This window comes from Eurosta solidaginis, chromosome 3 (assembly GCF_040869045.1).
Source record: "Eurosta solidaginis isolate ZX-2024a chromosome 3, ASM4086904v1, whole genome shotgun sequence".
NCBI lineage: Eukaryota > Metazoa > Arthropoda > Insecta > Diptera > Tephritidae > Eurosta > Eurosta solidaginis.
In genome coordinates, this window is record NC_090321.1 from 182,605,124 (window position 1) to 182,626,955 (window position 21,832).

The 21,832-nt window shown below is 41.5% G+C and overlaps 1 protein-coding gene across 3 annotated transcripts in view; it reads right to left on the bottom strand.

Annotated features, from left to right (window-relative positions):
- Nucleotides 1-21,832, bottom strand: part of LOC137244745 (endoplasmic reticulum metallopeptidase 1) — a 117,846-nt gene that overhangs the window by 80,797 nt on the left and 15,217 nt on the right. Inside the window, exon 1 of one of the 3 annotated variants that reach the window (XM_067774189.1) lies at nucleotides 16,035-16,186. The exons of 1 other annotated variant lie outside the window; for it this stretch is intronic. In XM_067774189.1, coding sequence (XP_067630290.1) covers nucleotides 16,035-16,067 — 33 coding nt within the window. In that variant the 5' untranslated portion in view covers nucleotides 16,068-16,186. Of the gene's footprint in view, nucleotides 1-16,034; nucleotides 16,187-21,832 lie in introns of those variants that run through there. One more of the 3 variants, XM_067774187.1, reaches the window with a different exon arrangement.

Genomic DNA, 21,832 nt, shown 5'->3' on the forward strand with positions numbered 1-21,832 from the left:
TTAGTCGAGAAACAATTCCGAAATGACTCCGACGGGATCCCGGACGGATCACGAAAACCATCTAGAATTGATACCGGAAGGTACCCCAAATGATGCCGTAATAGTCCCGAAATGACATCGACGGGATCCCGGACGGATCCCGTAAACCATCCAGAAATGATGCTGGAAGAGACCCCAAATGATCCCGCAAAAATCCCAAAATGACCCCGACAGGATCCCGGACGGATCCCGTAAACCATCCAGAAATGATGCCGGAGGAGACCCCAAATGATCCTGCTAAAGTCCCAAAATGACCCCGACAGGGTCCCGGACGGATCCCGTAAACCATCCAGAAATGATGCCGGAAGAGACCCCAAATGATCCCGCAAAAGTCCCAAAATGACCCCGACAGGATCCCGGACGGATCCCGTAAACCATCCAGAAATGATGCCGGAAGAGACCCCAAATGATCCCGCAAAAGTCCCAAAATGACCCCGACAGGGTCCCGGACGGATCCCGAAAACCATCCAGAAATGATGCCGGAAGAGACCCCAAATGATCCCGCAAAAGTCCCAAAATGACCCCGACAGGATCCCGGACGGATCCCGAAAACCATCCAGAAATGATGCCGGAATGGACCCCAAATGGTCCCGAAATGACACCGACGGGATCCCGGACGGATACCGAAAACCATCCAGAAATGATATGACCCTTACGGGATTACAAATAAGGTGAAGCTAATTATAAAACCATGTTAATAAGGCAGCAGGCGCATTGGAGCGAATAAAAAGTTACATAGAAACATACAGGTAAAGCTAATAAAAGCGTGCTAATAAAAACAATTGATGGAGGGCGGTTGGCGGGAGTAGAGGAGAGGACCACTGATCGTTCCTCCAAAATTGTCTAGATCTCGTTCTGTATGTACCAGATACCAAAAACTATTGATTTAGGAGAAAATTTATATTGAGTTATAACAATTTATAGATTTTACACCAGAGGGGGAGATAAAGGAAGGGGGGCGGGCGGAGGGTGTCACTGCTTACTTTGTAAGCCCTCGACTTATTTGACCCCTTGAGTCTGTGATATTGGTGAAGGCCAGTATACGTAAAGTTATAATGTGTAAAAATTATTGAAAAATAATTTCTCGAAGGGGTCGTGGGACCCCCACCCCTCTTTCCATGTTCGAAAAAAATTTCGCTAGTATACTACTGTCTGTGTCCCAAATTTCATCAAAATCCGTGTAGCCATTCTGTCGTGATTCAGTCGCAAACACGAAAAAATATAATAATTAAATTATAACTGTTCCTAGAGGGCGGGGACCACGCCCCTTTTCAAAAATATATAGTTAGTAGATCCTTCTAGACTATTGGCTATATGTGTGCAAAATTTCATCCAAATCGGTCCAGCCGTTCTTGCGTGATTGAGTCACAAAGACAAACGTCTGGACAAACATCCAAACATCCAAACATCCAAACATCTTCACATCCAAACTTTGCCATTTATAATATATATTAGACTAGCCTTTACCCGCGGCCCCGTCCGCAAGGAGAAAATGAAATATGTGGGCTATTCACGTTAGCCTGCTTATAAAGTTATCTGTTTAAAATTTTGTTTCTGCCTAATGCATTTTATTCTTGTAATTGAGTAACAAAAAGAACTTTATGAGCTGATAACCTGATAGGATCCCAAAATGATAACGAAATTATCAAGAAAAAGCCACGAAATGACCCCGACGCTATCGCGGACGGATCCCGAAAACCATCCAGAAACGCCCCGGAAATGTTTCCAAAAGTTCCCGAAGTAGTCCCAAAAAAACCCGAAATGACAACGACACGATTCTAGACTTATCCAGAGAACCACACAGAAATGATGCCTGAAGGGTACCAAATTGATCCCGAAAAAGTTCCGAAATTACCCTGACGGGCTCCCGGACGGATCTCAAAAACCATCCAGAAAATATCCAGGAAGGGTCCCTAAATTATCCCGACTAACTCCAGAAAAAGTTCCGAAATGGCTCCGAGGGGATCCACGATGGATCGCGAAAACCATACAGAAATGATTCCGGAAGGATTCCAAAATGATCCCGAAATAGTCCGGAATTGACCCAGATGGGATCCCGCACAGATCCAGAAATGATCCCGGAAGGGTGCAAAAACTATCCCGGAAAAGTAACAAAAAATCCCGAAATGGCTCCTACGGCATCCCGGACGGATCCAGAAATGATCTCGGAAGGGTCCCCAAATGATCCCAAAATGGTCCCGAAATGACCCTGATGGATCCGGCAAACCATCAAGAAATTATGCCGAAAGGGTCCCAAAATGATCCCGAAATAATACAGAAAAAGTCACGAAACGACCCCTAGAGGATCCCCAAATGATCCCGTATTAGCCCCGAAAAGGTCCCGAAATAACCCCGACGGGATCCCGGACAAATCCCGAAAACCATCCAGAAATGATGCCGGAAGGAATCCCAAATGATTCCGTAAAAGTCCCGCATTGATTCCGACGGGATCCCGAACGGATACCGAAAATCATCCAGAAGTGATGCCGGAAAGGTCCTCAAATGATCACCTAATAGACCCGAAATGACCCTTAAGGGGTCATGGATGGATCCCATAAACCATCCAGAAATGATCCCGATATATTCCCGAAGAAGTCCCGAAATGACCCTGACGGGATCTCGAACGCACCCCTAAATGACCCTGACGGGATCCCGGACAGATCCCGAAATCCATCCAGAAATGATCTTGGGAGGGACCCCAAATGATCCCGAAAAAGTCCCGCAATGATTCCGAGGGGATCCTGATCGGATACCGATAACCATCCAGAAGTGATGCCGGAAAGGTCCTCAAATGATCACCTAATACCAAAATGACCCTGACGGCATCCCGGACTGATCCCAAAATCCATCCAGAAATGATCTTGGGAAGGTCCCAAAATTATCCCGAAATAGTCTCGGAAAAGTTCAGAAATTACCCTGACGGGTTCCCGGACGAATCCTGAAAGCCATCTCTAAATGATCCCGAAAAAGTCCCGAAATGACCCTGACTGGACCCCGAAAGGATCCCGAAAACTATCCAGAAATGATGCCGGAAATGTCCTCAAATGATCACTTAATAGTTCCGAAAAGACCCTGACGGGATCCCGAACGGATCCCGACAACTATCTAGAAATGATGCCGAAAGGGCCCGCAAATGATCCCGTATTAGTCGAGAAAAAGTCCCGAAATGAACCCGACGGGATGCCGGACGAATCCCAAAAACCAGCCAGAAATGATGCCGGAACTGACACCAAATGATCCCGAAAAAGTCCCGCAATAATTCCGACGGGATCCTGAGCGGATACCGAAAACCATCCAGAAGTGATGCCGAAAAGGTCCTCAAATGATCACCTAATAGTCCCAAAATGACCCTGACGGCATCCCGGACAGATCCCGAAATCCATCCAGAAATGATCTTGGGAGGGTCCCAAAATTATCCCGAAATAGTCTGGGAAAAGTCCAGAAATTACCCTGACGGATACCGGACGAATCCTGAAAACCAATCTTAAATGATGCCGAAAAAGTCCCGAAATGACCCTGATGGGACCTGGAAAGGATCCCGAAAACTAACCAGAAATGATGCCGGAAAGGTCCTCAAATGATCTCCCAATAGTTCCGAAAAGACCCTGACGGGATCCCGAACGAATCCCGACAACTATCCAGAAATGATACCGAAAGGGCCCGCAAATGATCCCGTATTAGTCGAGAAAAAGTCCCGAAATGACCCCGACGGGATGCCGGACGAATCCCAAAAACCATCCAGAAATGATTTTGGAAGGGACCCCAATGATCCCGAAAAAGTCCCGCAATTATTCCGACGGGAATCTGAACGGATACCGAAAACCAATCAGAAGTGAGGCCGGAACGGTCCTCAAATGCTCACCTAATAGTCCCAAAATTACCCTGAGGGCATCCCGGACAAATCGCGAAATCCATCCAGAAATGATCTTGGGAAGGTCCCAAAATGATCCCGAAATAGTCTCGGAAAAGTCCAGAAATTACCCTGACGGGTTCCCGGACGAATCCTGAAAGCCATCCTTAAATGATCCCGAAAAAGCCCCGAAATGACCCTGACGGGATCCCGAAAGGATTCCAAAAACTATCCAGAAATGATGCCGGAAAGGTCCTCAAATGATCCCCTAATAGTTCCGAAATGACCGTGACGGGATCCCGAACGGATTCCGACAACTATCCAGAAATTATGCCGAAAGGGTCCGCAAATGATCCCGTATTAGTCGAGAAAAAGTCCCGAAATGACCCCGACGGGATCCCGGACGAATCCCAAAAACCATCCAGAAATGATGCCGGTAGGTATCCCAAATGATCCCGAAATAATCCCCAAACCACGGATCCCGAAAATTATCCAGAAATGATGCCGGAAAGGTTCCCAAATGATCCCCTAATAGTCCCGAAATTACCCTAATGGGATCCCGGACGGATCCCGAAAACCATCCAGAAATGATGCCGAAAGGGTTCCCAAATGATCCCGTATTAGTCGCGAAAAAGTCCCGAAATGACCCCGACGGGATCCCGGACGGATCCCGAAAACCATCCAGAAATGATGCCGAAAGGGTTCCCAAATGATACCGTATTAGTCGCGAAAAAGTCCCGAAATGACCCCAACGGGATCCCGGACGGATCCCGAAAACCATCTAGAAATGATGCCGGATGAGCCCCAAAATAATCCCGAAAAAGTCCCCAAACGACCCCGACGAGATCCCGGACGGATCCCGAAAACCATCCAGAAGTGATGCCGGAAGAGCCCCCAAATGATCCCGAAAAAGTCCCCAAATGACCCCAACGATATCCTGGACGGATCCCGAAAACCATCCAGAAATGATGCCGGAAGAGCCCTCAAATGATCCCGAAAAAGTCCCCATATGACCCCGACGAGATCCCGCACGGATCCCGAAAACCATCCAGAAATGATGCCGGAAGGGTCCCCAAATGATCACGAAATAGTCCCGAAATGATTCCGGAATAGTCCCGAAAATATTCCAAAATAACCCCGACGGGATCCCGGTCGGATCCCGTAAACTATACAGAAATGATCCCGGAAGGGTCCCAAAATGATCCCGAAATAGTCCCGAAAATGTCCCGAAATTACCCCGGCGTAATCCCGGACGGATCCCGAAAACCATCCAGAAATGATCCCGGAAGGGTCTCGATATGACTCTTACGGGATTACAGATAAGGTGAAGCTAATTATAAAACCATGTTAATAAGGCAGCAGGCGCATACAGGTAAAGCTAATAAAAGCGTGCTAATAAAAACAATTGATGGAGGGCGGATGGCGGGAGTAGAGGAGAGAACCACTGATCGTTCCTCCAAAATTGTCTAGATCTCGTTCTGTATGTACCAGATACCAAAAAGTATTGATTTAGGAGAAAATTTAGATTGAGTTATAACAATTTATGGATTTTACACCAGAGGTGGAGATAAAGGGGGGCGGGCGGAGGGTGTCACTGCTTACTTTGTAAGCCCTCGACTTATTTGACCCCTTGAGTCTGTGATATTGGTGAAGGCCAGTATACGTAAAGTTATAATGTGTAAAAATTATGAAAAATGATTTCTCGAAGGGTCGTGGGACCCCCACCCCTCTTTCCATGTTCGAAAAAAATTTCGCTAGTAGACTACTGTCTGTGTCCCAAATTTCATCAAAATCCGTGTAGCCATTCTGGCGTGATTCAGTCGCAAAGACGAAAAAATATAATAATTAAATTATAACTGTTCCTAGGGGGCGGGGACCACGCCCCTTTTGAAAAATATATAGCTAGTAGATCCTTCTAGACTATTGGCTATATGTGTGCAAAATTTCATCCAAATCGGTCCAGCCGTTCTTGCGTTATTGAGTCACAAAAAACAAACGTCTGGACAAACATCCAAACATCCAAACATCCAAACATCCAAACATCCAAACATCTAAACATCCAAACATCCAAACATCCAAACATCTTAACATCCAAACTTTCCCATTTATAATATATATTAGATATTAGATTAGATATTAGATTAGATTAGATTAGATATTAGATGTAATACCACGAAGAGTGTTCCTTCCAAGATTCCAAGGGCTTTTGGTTTCGCTCTGCAAAACTTTTTCATTTTTCATTTTCTTCTACTTAATATGGTAGGTGTCACAAACATTTTAACAAGTTTTTTTCTAAAGTTATATTTTGCGTCAATAAACCAATACAATTACCATGTTTCATCCCTTTTTTCGTATTTGGTATATAATTATGGAATTTTTTTCTTTTTTCGTAATATTCGATATCGAAAATGTGGGCGTGGTCATAGTCGGATTTCGACCATTTTTTACACCAATATAAAGTGAGTTCAGATAAGTACACGAACTGAGTTTAGTAAAGATACATCGATTTTTGTTCAAGTTATCGTGTTAACGGCCGAGCGGAAGGACAGACGGTCGACTGTGTATAAAAACTGGGCGTGGCTTCAACCGATTTCACACTTTTTCACAGAAAACAGTTACTGTCCTAGAATCTAAGCCTCTACCAAATTTCACAAGGATTGGTAAATTTTTGTTCGACTTATGGCATTAAAAGCATCCTAGACAAATTAAATAAAAAAGGGCGGAGCCGCTCCCATTTTGAAATTTTCTTTTATTTTTGTATTTTATTGCACCATATCATTACTGGAGTTGAATGTTGACATAATATACTTATATACTGTAAAGATATTAACTTTTCTTTTAAAATTTGAATTAAAAAAAAAATAAATTTAAAAAGTGGGCGTGGTCGTTCTTCGATTTTGCTAATTTTTATTGAGCAGACAAAAAGCAATAAGAGTAACGTTCCTGCCAATTTTCATCATGATATCTTCAACGACTGCCAAATTACAGCTTGCAAAACTTTCAAATTACCTTCTTTTAAAAGTGGGCGGTGCCACGCCCATTGTCCAAAATTTTACTAGTTTTCTATTCTGCGTCATAAATACAACTCAACTACCAAGTTTCATCGCTTAATCCGTATTTGGTAATGAATTATCGCACTTTTTCGACTTTTCGAAATTTTCGATATCGAAAAAGTGGGCGTGGTTATTGTCCGATATCGTTCGTTTTAAATAGCGATCTGAGATGAGTGCCCAGGAACCTACATACAAAATTTCATCAAGATATCTCAAAATTTACTCAAGTTATCGTGTTAAAGGACAGACGGACGGGCGGACGGACATTGCTCAATCGAATTTTTTTTCGATACTGATGATTTTGATATATGGAAGTCTATATCTATCTCGATTCCTTTATACCTGTACAACCAACCGTTATCCAATCAAAGTTAATATACTCTGTGAGCTTTGCTCAACTGAGTATAAAAAGGGAGATGTAGTGTAAACAGCCAAAAATTTAAGGCCAATATTTAAATCAGCTACCCTGTAACAAAAATAGTCTAAATGTTCATCAACACATAAAAAAGCATTTTCAATTCTTGCTGACATAGCCATTCACACGATTTAATACAGCTGTGTGTACAACACACAACCAAACAAATTTGCATTCAAGCAAATTTGCGAACGTTGCATTTCCCACAGAAGTCACAACTCAACACAGGTGTGTAGGTACATATTTTGTATCAAGTTGTATGTAGGTATGTAAGTATGTATGCTTAAGGGAAATATGTAGGTAAGTATATATGCTTAAATGTTAATATGTATGAAGGAATATGTTAGAATAATTTTGTATAAATAAGCTGACAACATTTGAATAAAAGAGCAATTAAGCATTGAGCTTTGATCGCTCACAACGCAGTCTATTTTATTTCAAACCTTTTACAATGGCCGCCAAGCCTAAATACTACTCATTGGAAGAAAATACAGGCCTGCCAAAATAGAGCCCTCACAACCGCCACGGGCTGTCTTCTTATGTCCCCAGAAATCCATCTACACAATGAGGCGGGAGTTGTCCCTATTGGGGAGAGAAATGAAATGCTAACCAAACAGTTTCTGTTGAATACCAAGAAATCTGGGTATCGCAACAGACATCCGATTGATGAGCCGATACAGCCCAAGGGCTTAAGCGTTCATCTCCGTAAGCATTACCAGGAAATACGGTACCTTATAACACAGCCGTATGAAGCAAAAAACCACAAGCAGGTCCTCAGTAATAGCCACAAACAGGCGTCGGACCTCTATGCCAGGAATTGCCCGGCAAATCCGGTACTCAAAGAAAAATACCCAAAACTAGCAGATAAGGAACGTACTCTCCCTAGGGAGACGCGCGTCACTCTAGCTCAACTTCGATCTGGGTATTGTAACTGGTTAAACTCTTGCCTATCCAGACTCAACCCCGACATACAAAATGTATGTCCTGCTTGCAATGTGTTCCACATGAAAAATAAATAGCTAGTCCTGAGACTGGTTTGCAAGTTCTGCAAATGACCATTATGATAAAGTGGTGGCTATATTTAAAATAGCTTTAATTGCTGTCAAACCGAGATTGCAATTTAACCTTTGTTTTACCAATTTACATTTTACGACTGCCAAATTACAGCGTGCAAATTTTAAATTACCTTCTTTTAAAAGTGGGCGGCGCCACGCCCATTGTCCAAAATTTTAATAATTTTCTATTCTGCGTCATAAGTTCAACTCACCTACCTAGTTTCAAATCTTTATTCGTCATTGGTAATGAATTATCGCACTTTTTTGGTTTTTCGAAATTTTCGATATCGAAAAAGTGGGCGTGGTTATAGTCCGATATTGTTCATTTTAAATAGCGATCTGAGATGAGTGCTCAGGAACCTTCATCAAGATACCTCAAAATTTACTCAAGTTATCGTGTTAACGGACGGACGGACGGACATGGCTCAATCAAATTTTTTTTCGATCCTGATGATTTTGATATATGGAAGTCTATATCTATCTCGATTCCTTTATACCTGTACAACCAACCGTTATCCAATCAAAGTTAATATACTCTGTGAGCTCTGCTCAACTGAGTATAAAAAGAGATTGGATTCATTTACTGGAAAAACATGTCAATTATAACAAGTAAGGAAGGCTAAGTTCGGGTGTAGCCGAACATTACATACTCAGCTGAGAGCTATGGAGACAAAATAAATGAAAATCACCATGTATGAAAATGAACCTAGGGTAACCCTGGAATGTCTTTGTATGACATGCGTATCAAACGAAAGGTATTAATGAGTATTTTAAAAGGGAGTAGGCCTTAGTTCTATTAGGTGGAGGCCTTTTCGAGATATCGCCATAAAGGTAGACCAGTGGTGATCCACAAAATCATCTGTCGGGTACTGCTAATTTCTTTATATATGCAATACGGAGAACAGTATTCCTGCCAAGATTCCAAGGGCTGTCGATTTCGCCCTGCAAAACTTTTTCATTTTCTTCTACTTAACATGGTAGGTGTCACACCCATTTTACAAAGTTGTTTCCAAAGTTATATTTTGCGTCAAAAAACCAATCCAATCACCATGTTTTATCCCTATTTTCATATTTGGTATAGAATTATGGCATATTTTTCATTTTTCGAAATTTTCGATATCGAAAAAGTGGGCGTGGTCATAGTCGTATTTCGTCCATTTTTAATACCAAGATAAAGTGAGTTCGGATAAGTACGCGAACTAAGTTTAGTAAAGCTATATCGATTTTTGCTCAAGTTATAATGTTAACGGCCAAGAGGAAGGACAGACTGTATATAAAAACTGGGCGTGGCTTCAACCGATTTCGCCCATTTTATCAGAAAACAATTAACGGCATAGCAGCTGTGCCCTTACCAAATGTCACAAAGATTGGTAAATTTTTCTTCGACATGTGGCATTAAAAGTATTCTAGACAAATTAAATGAAAAAGGGCGGAGCCACGCCCATTTTGAAATTTTCTTTTATTTTTGTATTTTGTGGCACCATATAATTACCGGAGTTGAATGTTGACATAATTTAGTTATACGTGGCCTGGAATCTTGAAACGACCCTATTGTGCGAAAACAAGTTTTCGAGCAAAACGCGTTTAAAGTTTTTGTTTAGCTTGATTCTGTGTAGTGGGTTGAATATAGTTCAGAAGCCGATGACAATGCAATAATAGGCAAAAAAAAAAAAAAACTCCTATAGGTGGCGCATGTATCGAGATATTTCAAAAAATCTTATTTGTGGTCCGATTTGGCTTTAAATGCGATTTGTGAAAAAAGATAGAAAACTCCCGTTTGTTCCATTGGAAAGTGCGATAAATTGCCTATAAGAATCACTCAAAAAGTGAAGAACGGTATTTTCGCACAATAGGGTTGTTTCATGATTCCAGGGCACATATACTGTAAGATATTTAATTGTTGGATAAAACTTGACCTTAAAAAAATTTTTTTTTAAAGTGGGCGTGTTCGTCAACCGGTTTTGCTAATTTTTGTTTAGCACAAATACAGTAATAGGAGTAAGACTCCTGCCAAATTTTATCACGATATCTTCAACGACTGCCAAATTACAGCTTGCACAACTTTCAAATTACCTTCTTTTAAAAGTGGGCGGTACCACGCCCATTGTCCAAGATTTTACTAATTTTCTATTCTGCGTAATATGGTCAACCCACCTACCAAGTTTCAACGCTTTATCCGTATTTGGTAATGAATTATCGCACTTTTTCGGTTTTTCGAAATTTTGATATCGAAAAAGTGCGCGTCGTTATAGTCCGATTTCGTTCGTTTTAAATAGCGATCTGAGATGAGTACCCAGGAACATACATACAAAATTACATTAAGATACCTCAAAATTTACTCAAGTTATCGTGTTTACGGACGGTTGGACATGGCTAAATGAATTTCTATTTTCGCCCAGATCATTATACTCAGTTGAGCAGAGCTCACAGAGTATATTAAGTTTGATTGGATAACGGTTGGTTGTACATATATAAAGGAAACGAGATAGATATAGACTTCCATATATCAAAATAATCAGGATCGGAAAAAAATTTGATTGAGCCATGTCCGTCCGTCCGTCCGTCCGTCCGTTAACACGATAACTTGAGTAAATTTTGAGGTATCTTGATAAAATTTGGTATGTAGGTTGCTGAGCACTCATCTCAGATCGCTATTTAAAATGAACGATATCGGACTATAATCACGCCCACTTTTTCGATATCGAAAATTTCGAAAAACAGAAAAAGTGTGATAATTCATTACAAAAGACCGATAAAGCAACGAAACTTGGTAGATGAGTTGAACTTATGACGCAAAATAGAAAATTAGTAAAATTTTGGACAATGGGCGTGGCACCGCCCACTTTTAAAAGAAGGTAGTTTAAAAGTTTTGCAAGCTGTAATTTGGCAGTCGTTGAAGATATCATGATGAAATTTGGCAGGAACGTTACTCTTATTACTATATGTACGCTTAATAAAAATTAGCAAAATCGGAGAAGGACCCCGCCCACTTTTAAAAAAAAATTTTTTTTAAAGTATAATTTTAACAAAAAATTTAATATCTTTACAGTATATAAGTAAATTATGTCAAGATTCAACTCCGGTAATGATATGGTGCAACAAAATACAAAAACAAAAGAAAATTTAAAAATGGGCGTGGCTCCGCCCTTTTTCATTTAATTTGTCTAGGATACTTTTAACGCCATAAGTCGAACAAAAATTAACCAATCCTTTTAAAATTTGGTAGGGGCATAGATTTTATGGCGTTAACTGTTTTCTGTGAAAATGGGCGAAATCGGTTGATGTCACGCCCAGTTTTTATACACAGTCGTCCGTCTGTCCTTCCGCATGGCCGTTAACACGATAACTTGAGAAAAAATCGACATATCTTTAATGAACTTAGTTCACGTGCTTACTTGAACTCACTTTATCTTGGTATGAAAAATGAACGAAATCCGACTATGACCACGCCCACTTTTTCGATATCGAAAATTACGAAAAATGAAAAAAATGCCATAATTCTATACTAAATACGAAAAAAGGGATGAAATATGTTAAGGTAATTGGATTGTTTTATTGACGCGAAATATAACTTTAGAAAAACTTTATAAAATGGTTGTGACACCTACCATATTAAGTAGAAGAAAATGAAAAAGTTCTGCAGGGCGAAATAAAAAACCCTTAATATCTTGACATATATAAATAAATTAGCGGTATCCAACAGATGATGTTCTGGGTCACCCTGGTCCACATTTTGGTCGATATCTGGAAAACGCCTTCACATATACAACTACCACCACTCCCTTTTAAAACTCTCATTAATACCTTTAATTTGATACCCATATCGTACAAACTCATTCTAGAGTCACCCCTGGTCCACCTTTATGGCGATATTTCGAAAAGGCGAACACCTATAGAACGAAGGCCCACTCCCTTTTAAAAATACTCATTAACACCTTTCATTTGATACCCATATCGTACAAACAAAGTCTAGAGTCACCCCTGGTCCAGAAAGGCCCACTCCCTCTTAAAATACTCATTAACTCCTTTCGTTTGATACCCATATTGCACAAACGAATTCTAGAGTCACCCCTGGCCCACCTATATGGCGATATCTCGAAACGGCGTCCACCTATGGAACTAAGGATTACTCCCTTTTAAAATACTCATTAACACTTTTCATTTGATACCCATATCGTACAAACGCATTCTAGAGTCACACCTGGTCCATCTTTATGGCGATATCTCGAAAAGGCGTCCACCTATAGAACTAAGGCCACTCCCTCTTAAAATACTCATTAACTCCTTTCGTTTGATACCCATATTGCACAAACGAATTCTAGAGGCACCCCTGGTCCACCTTTATGGCGATATCTCGAAAAGGTTAGTTCTATAGAACTAAGCCCCACGCCCTTTTAAAATAATCATTATCACCTTTCATTTGATACCCATATCATACAAACAAATTCTAAAGTCACCCCTGGTCCACCTTTAAGGCGATATCTGGAAAAGGCGAACACCTATAAACGAAGGCCCACTCCCTTTTAAAAATACTCATTAACACCTTTCATTTGATACCCATATCGTACAAACAAAGTCTAGAGTCACCCCTGGTCCAGAAAGGCCCACCCCCTCTTAAAATACTCATTAACTCCTTTCGTTTGATACCCATATTGCACAAACGAATTCTAGAGTCACCCCTGGCCCACCTATATGGCGATATCTCGAAACGGCGTCCACCTATGGAACTAAGGATTACTCCCTTTTAAAATACTCATTAACACCTTTCATTTGATACCCATATCGTACAAACGCATTCTAGAGTCACACCTGGTCCACCTTTATGGCGATATCTCGAAACGGCGTCCACCTATAGAACTAAGGCCCACTCCCTCTTAAAATACTCATTAACCCCTTTCGTTTGATACCCATATTGCACAAACGAATTCTAGAGTCACCCCTGGTCCACCTTTATGGCGATATCTCGAAACGGCGTCCACCTATGGAACTAAGGATTACTCCCTTTTAAAATGCTCATTAACACCTTTAATTTGATACCCATATCGTACAAACGCATTCTAGAGTCACCCCTGGTCCACCTTTATGGCGATATCTCGAAAAAGCGACCACCTATACAACTACCACCACTCCCTTTTAAAACCCTCATTAATACCTTTAATTTGATACCCATCCCTATTAAAACCCTCATTAATACCTTTAATTTGATACCCATACCACCTATAGAACGAAGGCCCACTCCCTTTTAAAAATACTCATTAACACCTTTCATTTGATACCCATATCGTACAAACAAAGTCTAGAGTTACCCCTGGTCCACCTTTATTGCGATACCCGAAAAGGCGTCCACCTATAGAACTAAGGCACACTCCTTTTAAAATACTCATTAACACCTTTCGTTTGATACCCATATTGTACAAACGTATTCTAGAGTCACCCCTGGTCAACCTTTATGGCGATATCTCGAAAAGGCGACCACCTATACAACTACCACCACTCCCTTTTAAAGCCCTCATTAATACCTTTAATTTGATACCCATATCGTACAAACAAATTCTAGGGTCACTCCTGGTCGACCTTTTTGGCGATATCTCGAAACGGCGTATACCTATGGAACTAAGGATCACTCCCTCTTAAAATACTCATTAACTCCTTTCGTTTGATACCCATATTGCACAAACGAATTCTAGAGTCACCCCTGGCCCACCTTTATGGCGATATCTCGAAACGGCGTCCACCTATAGAACTAAGGCTCACTCCCTTTTAAAATACTCATTAAAACCTTTCGTTTGATACCCATATTGTACAAACGCATTCTAGAGTCACCCCTGGTCCACCTTTATGGCGATATCTCTAAAAAGCGACCACCTATACAACTACCACCACTCCCTTTTAAAACCCTCATTAATACCTTTAATTTGATACCCATACCACCTATAGAACGAAGGCCCACTCCCTTTTAAAAATACTCATTAACACCTTTCATTTGATACCCATATTGTACAAACGTATTCTAGAGTCACCCCTGGTCAACCTTTATGGCGATATCTCGAAAAGGCGACCACCTATACAACTACCACCACTCCCTTTTAAAACCCTCATTAATACCTTTAATTTGATACCCATATCGTACAAACAAATTCTAGGGTCACTCCTGGTCGACCTTTTTGGCGATATCTCGAAACGGCGTATACCTATGGAACTAAGGATCACTCCCTCTTAAAATACTCATTAGCACCTTTTTTTGATACCCATATTGTACAAACAAATTCTAGGGTCACCCCTGGTCCACCTTTATGGAGATATCTCGAAACGGCGTCCACCTATGGAACTAAATATTACTCCCTTTTAAAATACTCATTAACACCTTTCATTTGATACCCATATCGTACAAACAAATTCTAGAGTCAACCCTGATCCACCTTTATGGCGATATCCCTAAATGGCGTCCACCTATATAACTATGGCCCACTCCCTCATAAAATACTCTTTAATGCCTTTCATTTGATACACATGTCATACAAACACATTCCAGTGCAGGCATGCTTAACCAACGAACCGATATCATTTCGTTACGATAATTAACGTTAATAAACGAAACAAAGTCATTTCGTTTCGTTTATTAACGTTAAAAACGTCAAATTAACGAAATGATTTCGTTTCGTTTTCTGCCATATCAAAACGGAATCAAATCGTTTATGTTCATTATTAATTTCAAACTATGCTGGCAAAGCTGATTGATGGCGGAGTCATTAAAGGTGAAAGCAATAGCCAAGCTGATTGCAACTTTTCTCATGAATTTTGACAGAACGAACATTTCTCAGAGTGTTTTTGACATTACCACCAACGAATTACACAAACAAATTATATGGAGTTTGTGTGTGTATGTGCGCTCGTTGTTACCACCTTACGGCTTCACCATGGCTATAGCATTGCCAGCACAATTCAAACATAAAGTATCACGTTTTTGTTAACGTTTTTAACGTTAACGAAAGCTTTTCGTTTCGGTTAAAAACGAGATACAATTTATCTTGATAATTTCTTTATCGATAATATTTCGAAGTGTTTCAACGGAAACGGTGGAAATTTTTTGATAAACGATTAGCTTAACGTTAAGGTGCATCCCTGTTCCAGTGTTTCCTTCGGTTCATTTTCTTACATGGTTATTTTCCCTTATGTTGTCACCATAGCTCTCAACTGAGTGTGTAATGTTCGGTTACACCCGAACTTAACCTTCCTTACTTGTTTTGATATACAGAAGTCTTTATACATATATCTCGATTAGTTTATTCCGTTACGGATTACCGTTATGCGAACAAAATTAATATACTCTGTGAGCTCTGCTCAGCTGATTATAAAAACGCATAAATACATATATGCAAATGTGTAATAATGAGTAATGTGAATAGAGGACAACTTGAGCGCGCAATGTGACATTGCAATCACAATTTAGGCGATGAATGGGTTTGGTGCATTTTTTATAAATTTTTCCAATATTAACATTGTTATAATAGCCTTGCCCTTGTTTTAAGTTATGTTTCAAATAACTAATGTACAGCACATCACTTTCGCGCTATCACATGATTGAATTCCATGTACCTATAAAAAATATTTTTTCTGCTCACCAATTTATGATGCCATTTTTCCTCCATATACATTTTAGCTATTTTTTATGCTTTCACTTCACTACTTCGATTTGAATAAAGCAAAAAATGACATTATTTTAACAAATTCGCGTGAGTATCCGTCACTTTGATCAAACCAGCGCACATTGCCATAAAACTGTCAAACTCAATTATTATTTAATATAAAAAAAAAGGCTTTGAGCTTAAAATTTCACTATGCTTTAATTTTGTTGTGAGAGCCTGAAATGTGAAAAATGTGGCGTTTCCAAACTCTTACTTTTCGTTGCGAAGAGTCAACGTTTAACTAAGCAGAGCCGCCAAAGTGTAAGCCACTCAACCAGCGTTGCATAATTTTCGCTGCGGCTTGACTTGTTTGGATTTTGGTTTTGACACTCAGCTAATATTTAACTCAGACAGAGCGATAATTCGAACGAAAGCAACAAATGACGAAGAACAAAAAATTTAGAGTTTCAGTTACGCGATCGGACAAAATAATATTTATATTGGAGCATATCATAAATAAGGAGCGATCCATAAATTACGCGACGCTCGTTTTCGATGCTTTTCGATGCCCTCCCCCGCATGAAGAATAGAGACGCTTGCTTCGTCCATAATAGAGCACGACGCTGGCCTTATTCTGAAGTATCGCGTTTTTCAGCTTACAGCTTGGTGGAGACCCCTCTTACAAAAACTGTTTCTAACTGAAACAACATCTTTTGATGTTGCCTGGAAATTAAACCCAGGAGCTTGGATGTGGTAGGCGGAGTACGTTACCATTACGTCACTGCGGCCGCAGCCGATTTGAAATTTGATTATTATATGGTTATTTATAATACGGTTTTTATTTAAGGGTTAAAAAAACTGAACCCTTTTATGATCCTATGTGATACTATAAGCGTTCAATTGAGTTGTTGCCTTCTGAAAGGCAAATAAAGACTTCGGGATAATGCAATGATTCTCCATTTAGAGATGAGGCTGAATGAAACACAGAAGATCCGCTAAGCCCTTGGACAAGTGTTTCAACACTTCGAAAGAGCTAATCCGAACACAGCGCTTGCTTAGGTGATTCGGGATCCGCTTGCCAGTAATTTTCCAAAGTCCATATTGACAACTACCTTTGGTGCGCACGTTCCAGCTCACACTGAGGGGACCGTTTGACATTTACCATGTTTACGATATTGCTTTGCCTTGGAAGACACAAAATCTTTGTCGACAAGTAGCACCATATACATTGCAGCTTAGGTCATTTATAACAACCTTAATGTCAGAGTAAATGTTAACACATCACGCACTGAATAGCATGAGGCCTACCACATCCTTGATATCGGTAACTTCCGCTTGGGAGACGCTGCAGTGGTTGATCAGCTTAAACATCTCACTGAAAAGCTTACCCGAAGATTTATAAGTTCTGAAGTTAATAGGTGGAGCAAAAACTGGCGCACAGTTAGTTATCCGTCTTGCTTGCGATGTGGCTAGTGAAATTGTTGGAATGCCCATTTTCTATAGGTAAATACCACGCGTCTCGGGAACTAATAGGAGTATGGGCAGCAGACTCGCAAAATTTATGTGGGTTACTTATTTAATGCTGCATGTAAGCAAAGGAAGGGCCAGCTTTCGCTAGTAGGTTCATTCATACCAACACTCTTGGAGATAGTCTTTCGCGATCCCCCAGCGAAAGAGGCGACTAAAATACCGGATACAAGAGGCTGAAGGGGGCTTCGAACACTCTAAACCAAAAGGGCAAAGACGATGACGTCACAACGAAGGTGATGGAGGGGGACAAACAACCAAATGGTGTTGCGAGTCCTACAGATAAACCTGCAACACAGTAAAGTGGCGTCGAGCGAACTCCTCCTAACCCTTGAAGAGGATTCGTTTGACGTGGCGCTGATCCAGGAGCCGTGGCTCTCATCGGGAGGAAAGGTTTCTCGACTTAGTGCGCGCGGATTTGGCATTTACTATGCGCAAACGGAAGGACGAGTGGGAGCTGTAGTAATGGTAAGGAAACAGCTGCATTCATATATGCTGCCTAACTACACTACCGAGGACCTCGCAGTGGTGGCCGTTAAGCAAAGGAATAAGCAGGCATTTATCCTGGCATCCTGATACATGGCCCATGCTGCGGGGGCTCCACCGATGGAGTGCAAGAGGCTAGTACAGGACGAAGGGCGGTTGGTCATAGGCGCGGATGCAAATGCGCACCACAATGCGAGGGGAGGAGCAGATACGAACGAGAGAGGCGAATCTCTATTTTGTTACATCCTGCAAACTAATTTGCAGATAGCCAACATCGGAAATGTCCCTACATACATTGGTCCAACATCCAGCAATATTTGGACACCGAGCTCCGAACGTGATATATCAAGGTATGATTAGATGGTTTTCGATAGACCATCCTTTTCCGACCATGCTTATATCCAGCTTCCACATCCTCCTAAAGAGGGTACAGAAGGGAGGAAACTTTAGAAACCCTAGGTCAACGAACTGGACTAAATTCGAGAAACAGGTATAAACAAAACTGGGACCAGCCAAATGGGTTGCCAATGTGGAGCAACTGGAGGAGTCTAATGAATTCCTAACAAGGACGCTTATGACTGCGTATAACAAAGCTTGCCCTCTAAGAAGATTCACAGGAAAAGCAAAGCCGCCATGGTAGAGCAATGGGAATGAGCTGAGCCTTCTATGAAGGCAGGTAAAAGAAATGTTTAAGCTCGCAAAGACCGCGGAAAGAGAAGCGTGTCGGGATGAGTACATGGATCTACTGAGGATCTACAAGCGTGAAATTTCCAGGGCGAAGAGAATCTCATTGAAAAGTTTCTGTACGGACATAGAGTGCTCCAGCGAAACCGCGCGGTTGAAAAATGTCCTAGCAAGGGGAGACATAGTCTAGGGACTAATCAAGAAAGAGAACGGGGAATGGTCACGTAATAGTGAAGATCCCTTGAGGTGCTTTTCGTCACACATTTCTCATCGGGAGCCGGTTTAGAAGAGCCGGCAGTCATCACTCATACTTTGATCACGGAGCGGGTAGTACCGGGCTTGGTTTCAAGTATGGCGGTCGATGGGTGCATACGGCTGAATCATGTACCGCATCTTGGAGAACTGCTTGTGTAGCTTTCCTACCAAAGGCGGGGAAGATCGATCCCGTGTATCCCAAAGACTATAGACCCATTAGCTTAACATCCTTTCTGCCCAAAACCTTTGAGAGGCTGATAGATACAACATACAATAAAGTCCAACGTGAATAAAAAGCTGCTCGCCACAACATAGCATGCGTGCACCAAAGAAAAGTCGGTAGACACCGCATTGCATAGGGTGGTAATAAGCATAGAGAAATCCCTGGAATATAAGGAATATATTCTAGAAGTATTCTTGGATATTGCCGGGGTTTTCAATAATGTTTCTAAATGGGCGATTATGGATGGTCTTATTTACATTAAAGTACATCCAGCCTTAACCAGATGGATCGGCTGCATGTTAAATTGCAGGAAGATTGCATCACAATGGGGATTGTACGAGGCCACGAAATCAGTGGACAGGGGCACACCGCAGGGAGGGATGCTATCACCTCTGCTGTGGACGCTGGTGATCAACCAACTGCTCAGGCGATTCGATGAGGGACCCGTAAAACTTACGGCTTACGCAGATGACGTTGCAATTATCATAAGTGGAAAGTGCCTTCCAATGGTATGTTCTTTGAGGGATCGGGCGCTTCGGAATATTCATACCTGGCATCTAATGTCGTGTTGAAAGTCAATGCGGAGAAGACGGATATGGTCTTGTTTACAAAGAGGTACAAGGTCCCAAATTGGTCCAGACCTAAGTTAGGACGGGTGACCTTACAGGTGAAACCTTGCACAAAATATCTAGGAATCATCCTAGACAATAAGCTGTCATGGAAGCTCAACGTGGAGGAGAGGGTGAAGAAGGCCTCAATGGCACTTTAGGCATGTAAAAGAATGCTGGGTTGTACGTGGGGCTTATCGCCCTCTCTTTCTCATTGGGTTTTTACAGCGATTGTAAGCCTTATTCTATACTATGGGGTTCTTGTTTGGTGGAAAGCCACATAAAAAACAACATACCTCAAAAAATTAGAGGTGGTATGCAGACTATCGATGCTTAGCATTACGGGAGCCTTGAAAACAACCCCGATGGCTGCACTGTATGCCATTCTGCACATTCGACCTGTAGACCTGGTAGCAAAGAACATAGCGTTAACAACTGCAACCAGGCTCGGTGCCTCGGGGCAGCTTGAGCGTCATCAATCACAAGACGAACAGACTACATGATTTCCTATCTGCGCTTCGAAGGAGATCTTAAGGCCACAATAGAGGTGGACGGTTGGCGCAAGGGTGCGCGAATGGCGGACGAAGCGATAAATGTGTACACAGATGGTTCCAAAGTAGTGGAAGGAGTAGGGTCTGCGGTACATTTTGCTGATCCAGAAATAAGCAGATCATATAGGCTGCCGGATTACTGTAGCGTTTTCCAAGCGGAAATATTAGCAGTAACCAAAGCAGTAGAAACCCTGGAAGAGAATAGCTTAAGCTGCAACCGTGTTAACTTTTATATTGACAGTAAAGCAGTAATTAAGGCAATAATCACGCATAGCACAGCATCTAAATGCGTGTTAGAGTGTAAGCAGTCTCTGGAGAGAATCGGGACAGGGAGAAGCATACATCTATATTGGGTCCCAGGGCATATGGGAACAGATGGGAATGAAAAAGCGGATGAACTAGCTAAAAAGGGCGCATCCCTTGAAGCTTGCTCCGTAGACGTCCCAATTAGACTGCGCGAGATTAAGCGAAGGCGAGAGGTGCAAGGCGTGGGTTCAAGCGCGGGGCTGTAAAGTGTCGAAGATTATGTGTAGGTCTTACAACCTTAGACTAACAAAGTTGCTTTTATCATTAAAAAGAGAGGACTGTAGACTCATGACGGGTATTCTGACTGGACACTGCCTTCTGGCGTCACATGCCTTTAAATTAGGCTTGGTCAGTTATAGCAGATGTAGGAAGTGCGGGTTGGAGGAGGAAACGATCGAGATCGTGCCCTGCACTTGCTAGGCTAAGTCTCAAACTATTAGGAGTGGTACAGCTGTCAAATCTAGAAGAGCAAGTGGCTTAAGTCCTAGGAAGCTTCTAGTATTTCTCAAGAGGACGGAGTTATTTTATAACATAGGTCCTGGTTTTTGATAGGGTTTTTCAGTTTGGTCGTTAAAAACTAACTTCTGGTAACACTATGGACTTATTCACTCTATGTGAGGTCCAGATCGACCTAACCTAAGCTTACCATTGATCCTCAGCAGCACTAAATTGTAGCTGTAGTTTTTCTCGGTCTGATCTCTATATTAAGCTTATATCACAGCATGTTGTTAAGTAGAACGAGATGGTATATAGCCCTATACAATAATACTAGCGATGCTCTTCCAATGGAGGCCTGCTTTGTTTTGATGGGGAGTTCAGCTAGTCCACACAACTAATACCACCTAGCAATTGTACCCAGGTATCTCTGCAAAAGGTCCCGATGATTTTCTGTAAACTTTACGGTGATGAGCCACCAATTAAAAAATCGCCGCCAGGTGGCGCAACGATCGAGATGATAAAAAAAATCGTATTTGTGGCCCCATTTGCCTCTTATTTGGAACACATATTATATACAGAAATATAAATCGGCGTATGAAAAAATCACCGCCAGGTGGCGCAAGGATCGAGATATTAAAAAAATCGTATTTGTGGTCCGATTTGTCTCATATTTACATATATTACATACAGTCCGGTAGAAGTGACATCAAAACACTT